The sequence below is a fragment of the Sinocyclocheilus grahami genome, unplaced genomic scaffold (assembly GCF_001515645.1).
Source record: "Sinocyclocheilus grahami isolate Dianchi unplaced genomic scaffold, SAMN03320097.WGS_v1.1 scaffold285.1, whole genome shotgun sequence".
In the NCBI taxonomy this organism is placed as follows: domain Eukaryota; kingdom Metazoa; phylum Chordata; class Actinopteri; order Cypriniformes; family Cyprinidae; genus Sinocyclocheilus; species Sinocyclocheilus grahami.
This window is the reverse complement of record NW_015505464.1, coordinates 949,261-960,839: the sequence shown is the minus strand read 5'-3', so window position 1 is coordinate 960,839 and position 11,579 is coordinate 949,261. Positions and strand designations below refer to the sequence as shown.

Here is an 11,579-nt window from a genome sequence, read left to right as displayed (position 1 = left end):
CTTGAGAATTTGCTAAGCTTGCAAAATCCGTTACTGCCGTAAAGTGCAATGTTAAAGGTCCATGTATAAATGTTTAAAGAGTCCACAGCTACAACGTGAGTTGGTACTATGTTCTCGCTCTCCTATCACTCCTTTATATATCCTCACGGCAGACAAACAGATCTTAAGTATCGTCAACAGAGCCTATCACTACAGAGGGTCATTTGGAAGATTTCATACAATAATACTGCCATGTACAAATCTAAAAACTTTTACTTAAAATTTTTTTTTACTTTTACATCAGCCAAATATGCAGTACACTGTAGCTTACATTGGCATCAATTTGAATAGGTCTTTCATAAGGGTTATAAACATTGTTCAGTGGTTCTTACATTGGTAGCGGCTATTCTCAAACTTGGGGTCGTTGTCGTTCTGGTCAGCGATGAGGACAGTGATCTGACAGATGCCAATGAGGGGCTCCTGTGCTTGGTCCGTCGCCGTGACCGATAGTGTATACTCCCGCTGCCTCTCTCGGTCAAAACTTACCGCCGTACTGATTACACCTGCGCAACACATACAATGCACATTGATGTGTTTGGTGATAGGTGATTTGCAATTTTATATATTTCACAACAAGTTTAATGCAATTAAATGGAATGAATTCATGATTTTTTTTTTTTTTGCACACACTAGGATACCAAATTGAAGTCACTCTGATGTTTGGCATCTGAACAATTAAACCTTTAAGAGAGAAATGAAAAATTATTAAAGGAGAAATTTCAGAAAAATAAAAAAATATATATATTAATATATTTATTTTCTGAAATTTCTATTTTATTAAATATAAAAAATATTCAATTTAAATAATATTTAAAAATTAAATATACATAATTGTTTGTTTCATACATATCAATGGTGTCCAAGAATAAAGAAATGCATTCTGCTTATGTTGGGGTGAAGGGGTTAAAGAATGAGGCCCACTGACTAGAAACACATGACAGCTCAGGTTCAATTGCATGTAATCCATGACCTGGTAAAGAAGGAAGGAAATACCTGTGTCAGGGTTGATAGTGAACCCGGGTGAGGCCCCGTCCCTCTGCATTATCCCGTACTTGACCTCCCCGTTGACCCCTGTGTCAGCGTCGTGAGCCTGCACGTGCAGCACAAAAGTGCCCGGGGGCTGATTCTCCAGGACCAGTGCATTCACACTGTAGTTGTGGCACTTTAAAGGAACAAAACCAGAGTTTCAGACATGGACAATAATTCAAGAAATGCCAGAAATACGTACGTAGCAAATGCCTTGGGAAAAGGCCATTATCAAGATCTCAAACAAAAACTAAACAGTACTAGATTGATGCTGGACATATGGTTTCTCATAATAACAGATAAAGAGCCAGAAAATTGGGAATAGGACACCAATGGCACTTTTCTACTACTCGGCTTGGCACGGCTCAGTACAGTTTGCGTTTCCACTGCAGTTCAGTACCGCTTTAGAGTGGGCGGGATTATTCACATGTCGTTATAGTTGCGCCGCCTCTACAACCACGACTCCTAAAAAAAACTTTTTGCCCCATCAAGCTCTCGCTGGATCTGCTCCTCTCCTATCAAAGAGAGGAACATCTGTTCTTCTGCAACAAACAACACAACTTTTTGGTTGTTAAAAAAAGGTGCGCTCATTCAAAACAGTTGCGTTCCATCCTTCGCTGGCTGTGCTGATTTAAATCTAGCGGTTCTTTTGTGTTTGTGTCGCAAGTTCAGTGACGCAGGTAGTGACGATTCTCTCCGGCCCATCCATGATCAGCAGAGTTTACACGTCACGTTTTGGTAATGGTACGGTTCACTTGGAACCCCAACCGAGGTGGTACTAAAAAAAGTACCAGGTACCAGGTACTGTACCCAGTGGAAAACCCCCCAAAAGTGAACTGTACTGAGCCGTACCGTACCGAGCCATACCATGCAGTGGAAAAGCGCCACAAGACATGACGACAGAGAGAATGAAGTTTATATTTAGGATAAAGTGTTTATAAAGTCCATAATAGGAGCACACACACTCATAATGAGGCTTCAACCTCCTTCTTCCTCCTCCTCCTCTTGCTTTCTCATCATGCTCTCATTACAGAGCGGGCATCTGGCAGGGCGTCCTGGTGAGCGGTGCCCACAAGGGAGCGGCATGTCAACTTAAGGCGATTAATCAAGTGACTAGATCGATACCGGGGCTAAAAGCTGGAATTAGCTTCCCTCCCAGCCTCTGAAGAGAATTCTCACTGTGCTTTGCACTTCACACCTCTCATTGTCTTTCGACACACACATACTCACCCTTCTGAGAGGGCTTAGGGAGGATTTCTCAGTTTAGCAAAGGAAAAGACTCGAACAGATAGTCTATTGCCATAATCTGCAGTGCTATTAAGAGCGCTGGCAACCAGCGACTACAAAGCAGGGTGAGGGTTTATATTCGGCTGAATATTCAGTGATGAGGCAGTGTTTTTGGGTGAACCTCACACTTTTGGGTCATACTGCACTTCAAAATCAAGAGAGAAAAAAAGATATCTTAAAATTTAATATAAAGACCATTAATATTTTTGTGACAATTTTCATTACATTTCTATGGAAGCCTGTTTACTCTACAGAATAAATAAATAAAAAAAGGTAACTGACTTTCTATAAAAAAAAATTGAGACTTGTTTTCTCTGAGAAATTCAGAGACAATCTCAGAATAGCAAGATATAAACTCGCACTTCTGAAGAAAAAAAAAGTCAGATTTGCAGATACAAACTCTGACTTTCTTTCTTGCAAATTATTTTTTTCTTAGACTTCTGAGTTTACATCTTGGCATTCCGTTTTTTTGTTTCCACCATAAAATAAAAAATAAATGTGACTTCTCATAATTCTGACTTTTAATGCTTATGATTTTGAGTTTATATCTTTAAATTCTGACTTTTCTTCTCAGAATTGCCAGATATATTTGCGAAAACAGCTTATATCTCGCAATTGTGAGAAAAAAGTAAGAATTGTGAGATATAAAATCAGAACTGTGAAAAAAAAAAATTGTAGAATAAAAAAATCTGAATTGTGAGGGGAAAAAAAGGTCACAATTGTAAAAGAATAAGTCACAATTACCTTTTTCCCCCCCTTATTTTATCCTGTGGTGGAAACGTGTTTCCATACATTTCCATACCACATTAGTGTAACGAAAAAAATGATGTAAATTGAAAGTTTTTACACATGGTAATATTTGTTGTACTGTTAAACTCATGCTGACTTTAATAAAACACTAGATTTGCATTTCCCTATAGAAATACCAGTGCTTACAATGCATTTTTATGCAAGTGTTATTGAAATTTAAGACTTAAGCTTTGGGTTTGTGTTAATAAAATTCAAAGTTATCACAATTCAGTTTGCAAACAGATGTAAGAAAGCAGACCTATCCAATTCACAAAGTAAATATGATGTCTCCGCTTCTAATTACATTTTGGATGTTGAACTTCATATATACTCGCATTTTATATACTGCAACATTCCATTATACATTATAAGTCAATTACATTTTTGGCTTTGAAGTGCTAATTATCAATGCAAACATTTTCTTCATTTTCTTTATGCATAATATATTTTCTAATATATTTTATTTTGGGGTGATGCAAATGTGTTTTGTGCAATCATTTATTAGCTGCACAGAGCATAAAACCATCAAAATTCAAGAGGCATTTACAAACCAAACACAGACTACAGAAAAAGAAGACTGCTGAGGTGTTCAAACATTTTTCATGGTAATATTAATAAATTACCATTAATAAATACATGCATAACTTTCGATGTTGGAATATAAGAACATTTTTGTACAATAAACAAGTTTGATACTACATTAATTCACTGTTTGATGTAAAATCAAGAGTCTCGAAACCATTTGAGAACCAGTGATACAGTACAGAAGGAAAAGACTCTGGTCAGCAGGGCAGGCACAGAGACAGAGAGTGAGAGGAAGGAATAGGGCCAGATGTTGCCCCTGGGGCTCACTTAGTGCTTCTATTTCATATGCATCCCCTGTGCCGGTGAGTAATTCCCCCTTGAAATATTCATGGGCAGCAGCAGAGGAGGTGGCGACGGCGGCAGCAGAAGTAGGGCCTGTGGGGCTCACGGAGAGTGTACAGGGACACGATTCTACCTCCTACACACTCACACACAGCCCTCCTGCACCACCGGCCTGCACGGAAAAGCTCTCCCACCGGAGACCTCCAAGAGCCTTTAGATCTCCTTCTGCCAGCTGTCTGCTCTTCCCTCAGCTCTACTTTCACCTGTCTCTTTCTCGCGGAGTTTCATTTTGCACACATTCTTTAATTTTTGCTCTCTTTTACTTTACCAAGTACTTTTTACTTGGGACGAATTCATGAAATAGAGTTTTAGCCAGATGTACAATATCGTCAAACATATTTTCAACACCTTAAAGAACCAATTCAGGTGTCTGGTTCACAGTCTGAGTAAAGGAGGTAATTTAACGGCTATCTGCTGCCATTTAGAAGCAAACATGAAAACTGAGAATTGTGTCATAGAAAATGCATTCAGCAATGATTTATAGTTTTTTTTAGTGAATTAGGTTATAAAATGAGACTGTGTGCAAGTCATCATGTCATCAGTAGACGCAATTCATTGTATATTGCTTTCTCATACAGTATGTTTTTCGATCTCTTATTACTGTATATTAGCTCCCACCCATCATTCTTTACTTATTGTCTCTAAACACTGCCATTAGTGAGGTGTTCACAGTGTCACTGGTATTAAAAGCCTGAGGCACTTCATGCTAGGCAGATTTAATGAGAATATATTTGAATTCTGTACTCGTATCTAGACCTCTTCTCCTGTACACAGTTTTGGTTATGTTTCCTCTCTGTCCGCTGATTTAGTCTTTCAGCTTATAAATCACTCACTAGAAATGGATTTTGACATATAGTTTCAAATCTTTCAACCTCACCTCATCAAATACTGGCTTGTTGTTGTTGATGTCATTGATGCCAACGATGACCTGGGCGGAGCTGCTGAGGGGGAGAGGCCCACCGGCAGCATTGTCATCAGTCGCTGTGATGTTGAGGACATACTGAGGCCCGTGCAGTTTAGGAGGAGGACTACGCCGCAGTTTGATGATGCCTGTAAATAATTCAATAGAATGCTTAAGCTCATCTCATTGTTTCTGTAAAAGACAAGTGCGCTTAATTGCATTGAATCTGCACTTAATATAACATTAATTAAATAAAAGACCGGTTAAAGAGAGTACACTTTCATAGTTGGTGCCGACAGCCTAGCGGGCAGTGCGCTGACATATGATGCCATTGCGTTATGGGCAACCCGAGTTCGAATGCCGGCTCGAGGACCTTTCCTGATCCCCCCCACTATAAAAAATTAACTGTTACTTGTTAACTTTTAAGTACAGTTTAAATCATTGTTTTAATCACCTTTTGTTATACTTTAAAGTACACTTATGTGTGCTGACTAACATACTAAAGCACATGCAAGGTTCTTGATTATAATTTTAACTGTAGTGTGTCAATATCAAATTTAAAATGAATATATTTCAAATTTACTAAATAGCAGCTTCATCATTACAAATAAGTTATTGCAAATATCATAAGAAATTACGGTCACACTTTATTTTAAGGTCTAATTCTGGCCATTAACAAACCGTTAATTACGACTTTTGCCTCAAACTCCTAATTTGCTGCTTACTAATTCTTAATCAGGTAGTTGTTAAATTTAGGTATTGGGCAGGATTAAGGACGCAGAATATGGTCATGCAGAATATGTGCTTTATAAGTACTAATAAACAGCCAATATGTTATTAATAGGCATGCTAATAAGCAACTAGTTAATAGTGAGAACTGATCCCTATACTAAAGTGTTACCCAAATGACATTAAAGTATTATTTAGTTTATCATAAAAGCTTGTCAGAACATTCAGCAGTACAAAAAATAATTCTAAAGTTCAACAACTTCATTTATTATAACGTAAATAATAACTAAAATTAAGTACAAATTGAGTGCCCAAAACATTACATTCAGTTCACACTTTGGAAAATTCTGTGTTAAAGTGTATTATTTCCATAATAAGTATGGTGCAAAAGTATACTTTGTTTTTCACAAGGATGTACAACCAAAAAAGTCGTTGTCAGGCCTGTTTATGTATACAAGTGCTTTTTTAACCAAGGTGACAACCTCTTGAATCGAAAACATAAATGTCTGTAAAGAATGACAACTGCTTTTGTGCATCATGCTTAACAACCTTGCAAAATGGGCTTCTAATGGTTGCACATTCACCAAACAACCGAGTAGTAGGGGGTTGTGCGCAAAAAAAAGTGATGCTGCATCTTTGAAGTGACAACTCCACGCAGCTTTTCTGAGTGCTGAAGCCATGGGCCATCTCTCTGCACTGGCCTGTAATGGGTTGGGTGGTGGAACAGCCGTGCCGAGAGGCTGATAAGACAGGAGAGAGCTTTAGCATACTGCTGTTTTCCAGCTCTCAGGCATAAAATGTGCTGGTAAACAAACAAAAAGCAAACACTGCAGACAAATGTAACCTTGAGATGGAAAGCGCACAGGCAGGCAGGCATGAAAACAGACAAACATTGCATTCACACACAAGTGCACACACACAAAAAAAACAAGCGCTGCAGACCAAAAACAACACAAGGGGTTTGTTTTTTTCTACAAATACCACAAACGTGAGTTGAATGACGGATTAAAGACGCGTGCTGAGCAGAAAGGAAGAGGAAACACATTTTTTGATTGCTTTGGATGTTCTTGTTAAAGACAGCATCCCTGAGGCCTTGTACCGGATGCCTGGTTGCTGTTCCAAGACGAGCGAGCTTTGAGTTTGCATCCCACTTGACTCACCCTTCTGGTTGTCCAGCTCAAAATTGCTGTCTTCGTTACCCCCGGTGATGGCATACGTTACACCATCCCCGTCTGGGTCTTTGGCGTGCACAATGGCCACTAGTGTCTCCGGGCCGGCGTCTTCCGAAAGAAAGGTTTTATATCTGCAGAAAGAGGGAGACAGAGATAGATAGACAGACAGATCAGGCTCAGAACATCACAGACCCACCATCTGCTTCCCCTACACGGCCTCTGAAGCGTATCCCAGGGCGCACACAAACAACCACGCGGTCCCTGCACTGAGAAGAACCAGAGCAAATCCTAACATAAACACACACACATACTGCAGCTCTAATGATGATACACCAGGCACCAGCTCCTTTATGTGTCTCCCAAACTCCTACCAAGGGAGATGCTGTTCTCAAATAGAGCTCTAAGTGTGTGTGTGTGTGTGTGTGTGTGTAGACGGCTCGCTTGCTTCACTGTGATTGTTGTCTTTCTGCTATATCGGACCAAATGTCTGCCTCTCCTTCTGGCTACATTCAATAAATGCCAGAGCCGTATAGCCTGACGCTCAGCTTTCGCAGGACCCTCTGCTTGGATCTGCTCTGATGAAATTCCATTGTGATGAAAAAAAGAGTGTAAAACTGTATATTCATAGGCACTCGAAAGAGATACTAGAAAAAAAAGAGGAGGAGAACAAAATAGAAAACTAAACCTAAAACAGAACAGAAATAAGCAGTGAAATACATTAGTCAAATTAACATTTGTCAACTCAAATTCCTACCCTAGTGAAAAATTAAATATACTAAAATGTATTTGAAACACATTTATTTTATGCTAAGTATACTACAAATACATTTACATTTACTTAATAAAAACACCTTGCAATTGTACCTTTAGTATACTAAAATGGTATACTTAAAGTTTGCTAAATTGGAACAACTAATTTTGTACTTAATGCACTTTAATTGTGCGGAAATAATGCTGAAGTTCAACTAAAAATATACTTAAGTATATTTGATTGTGCTAAAGTGGAACTATTGCAAATATACTGCAGATGCACTTTAAATATCTTGAATTTAAAGACCAATATTATTCGACATTGTGCACAATTAGGACTCCAAATAAAGTTTAATTATAATTTTTATATCAGTAAGTCTCGAGCAATATGCCAGTTAATATGTTAATAGATTTGAACTATACTAGTATGAAAAATTACTTTTTTTACTAGGGTACTTAATGTCCAGTTATTTATTTTTATATATATTATTTTTTTACATATATTTATTTTATATTTTATACATACATTATTTTACATTATGTATTTAAGTAATTACCTGTGAAATAAGTGGGATAATGTACATTCATTGCAAAATAAACCCACATTTTGAAGTAAAGGAATCTTGAAAGGGGTTTATTTTGCATTAACATACATTATTCCATGCATTTAACAACTATTTATACAAAATAATAATAATTATAATAATTCATTTATACATGTTTATATTTTATTTATAATAACAATGTAAATAAATACATAAATAAACTGATTTATTGTGTAAGAAGAAAGAGACTGATTTGAGAAAAAAAGACTGATTTGAGAGATCAATGTTCAATTTAGTTTTTATATGCAAATATAATTTCATTTTTAAATGAAAATCTGCTAAATAAATAAATGTTTCATTCATTATGTGAGAACAAAAAGTGGAGTGATTTGAGAGATCAATGATTAATTATATAGTTGTATGTAGTGATTATATGCAATATTTGATTGCAGAATGTTGTGATCAATCAGAATCAAGTATTCCAGAAAGCTTTGCAATCAAAAGTTAAATGAAAGCAGACTGAAGAAAAGAATCATACATAGTTTGTGAAAAGACAGGGGCTTCATCGTTGACGTTGGCCATGCGGATACGGATGGAGGCTGTGCCTGTGCGAGGGGGCGTTCCCTTGTCCACAGCCACCACCGTGCACTCGTACATGTGGTTGGGTCTCTCATAGTCCAGCCTCTGACTGGGGCTCACCACCCCCTGAGATGAGATGTCAAAGTCCACGCTCTGGATGAAGTAGGACAGCTCTGCATTAAGGCCTGTATCACAGTCCCGTGCCAGAACTAGAAAGAGAGAGAGGGACAAAAGAGCCGTGTTAAACATCAGGTCACGTTGACTAAAGGCAACAGCTAGCAATAACACAGCAGTAAATTGTGGCGAAGGCAACCTTGGCAGAGATCTGCTCTGGGTCAGGCACTGAAAACAAATGTCAGTTCTTAATCATCTCTATGCTTTTCTCAGACAGCTGTGTTCTCATTAGGCCTGGAAAAGATCTGATATGGGGGTATTCACTATCAATTACAAGCTTTAATGTCACTATGACCAATGCTCGTGTGTTTTTGAGGATGGATTTGTGTGTGTGTGTGTAACACCGTTTCCTAACCATACATGCAAGTTTCCAGTGTCAAGTAGTTTGAAGTGACAAATTCAGCCAGAAGATACTTAATGTTTAATTAAATCAAAAGAAGAAAATAAGAAATCACATTGTGCATTTAAAAAAAATAATTTTTAGGGGTGAATTCAGATTGATTATTTGATATGATATGAATATTGATTGATTGTTTGACTGATTAATACAATATATTTAATACATATTAAAGTTAAAATATAATGACAAATAAAATATAACTAAAATATTTGTTATAAAAAACTAAAATATAATTATAAAAATAATAATTACAACAATTTGACACACAACCAAACAGTAGAAGATTTTGTTTCATGTTTTTTAATCAAAAGCTTGTTATGCTCACTAAGGCTGGATTTATTTGATCGAAAACAGACTATGAAATATTATTACAATAAAAAAAAAATTTCTATATCAATATTTTAAAATAAATATGTAATGTAATCAACAGGATTTATAATATTTTAAAATATATTAATAGTTCCTTTACATTTTAATAATATTTCACAACAGTAGAGTTTTTACTACATTTTTGAAGAGAATTTGTTCAAAAACATAAATAAAAAAATCGTAATTATTACATAAACTTTTGACATTTAGTAGTATATACTGTATGCATAAAATAATATAGATTAGAGCCCGACTGATATGGGTTTTTTGGGGGCCGATGCCAATACCGATATTAGGGAGTAAAAAGGCCGATATCGGTATATCGGCCGATATTCTTTGTGTATATTATAGTACAGTACCTGTCAAAAGTTTGGACACTTTCCCATTCGTGTGTCCAAACTTTTGACTGGTACTATATATAGAATACAGTATATACATAAACAGAATATATATACATTAACACATTTTTGATCAAACACTTACAATGACGTGACAAAGATATGTAATGGAGGCAGGGCATTTAACAATTTAACAATAAACTTTATTATCCTAAATGAGTCTGACATCAGTAGGGTTGGGTATCGTTTTGTTTTTTTTCGATACCGGTGCCAAATCGATACTTTTAAAACGGCTCCGGTGCCTAAACCGATACTTATTAAAAAATAAATTAATTAATAAATACAAATTCCCCCCGAAAAATGATGGATTGGCCATTAGAACAGAAATAGAATAGAGAGTGCAAATGTTAGCGGGTCAAGTTTTTTTATAAAAAAAAACAAGCAGATAAAATTAGAAGTAGCATTAGAATAGAGAGTGCTAGAGTTAGAGGGTCAAATGAAGATGAAAGATGTGTTATCAGCCGTTTCTTGAAAATATTAAAGACTCAGCTGCTTGGATTGAGTTGGGCAGGTCATTCCACCAGGAGGGAACAGTTAATGTAGAAGACCATGAAAGTTTTTATCATAGGTAGAATGCAGAATGTTTCAATCCAAGCATTTCTGTCAAATGCAATTTATGCAATATTTCAAACCTTTAACCCACCTGGGAAAATCAACCCATGGCAACAGTTTAAAAGTAGCCCAATTCTGTGGAAAAAACGCGGACTTGGCAACCCTGCATCTAACAAGAGCTACCGGAGTCAGATTTGCCTGATCACAGGTCGAGAATAAGGAGAGATGACTGACAAGACCATGTTGGAGTATCTTGTAAGATGTGCTCCCTTTACACAGAATGCGTGTGATTGCGAAATCGAAAGTGAAAGTAAACAGTGTAAACGCTCATTCAAAAATATTTAAATACACCACATCCTGAGAGCGGCTCCCTGATGTGCCAAAATACACAATATTAGAATGTTTAAAGGAGTGGACACGAAAATCGCGGGAATGAAACACATGTTGCGGGAGCAGGCGGCAATGGTCAGAGATTCAGCGGGAGTGGTATTAAGAAAACAGCCGAATCACGGACATTTTGGGCAATTAAGAAATCCTGGCCGGACGCATTTTTGTAGGTCCAAAAAGAGGACATGCCCGGGGAAAAGAGGACGTATGGTCACCCTAATTTATTGCTAATCGATGTATTCTTTTTAAAGTAGCATATAGAACATATTTTCTGCCTCATTCTGTGACAAGAAGCCACATCAGATCACAAAAGGAAGCATTTGACTGGCGTGGAGTAAAAAGGTTATAATGTTCTCTTTTGTTGGACAACAGGTTTAGAAATGTGAATACAAGGGAGGTTTAGCTTTAGGCATTTTAATTTAAGCATGTTTAGCTTAGTTAACGGAAGGCTACCTGCTGCCATCAGAGCAAGTGTAATTACTGCATTCACGCGCTCCTCGGATGCTCTCATTTCCCGAGTTGTGCTTTTAAGTCGGAATGTGAAAACAACATGGA

At 37.0% G+C, this 11,579-nt stretch overlaps 1 protein-coding gene across 1 annotated transcript in view; it reads right to left on the bottom strand.

Annotated features, from left to right (window-relative positions):
• LOC107600533 (neural-cadherin-like) overlaps positions 1–11,579 on the bottom strand; it is a 64,710-nt gene that overhangs the window by 40,607 nt on the left and 12,524 nt on the right. Inside the window, exons 4-8 of the mRNA XM_016292464.1 lie at positions 8,704–8,953; positions 6,859–7,001; positions 4,946–5,118; positions 1,033–1,201; positions 372–542 (exon numbers count right to left, since the gene is read on the bottom strand). Coding sequence (XP_016147950.1) covers positions 372–542; positions 1,033–1,201; positions 4,946–5,118; positions 6,859–7,001; positions 8,704–8,953 — 906 coding nt within the window. The remainder of the gene's footprint in view (positions 1–371; positions 543–1,032; positions 1,202–4,945; positions 5,119–6,858; positions 7,002–8,703; positions 8,954–11,579) is intronic.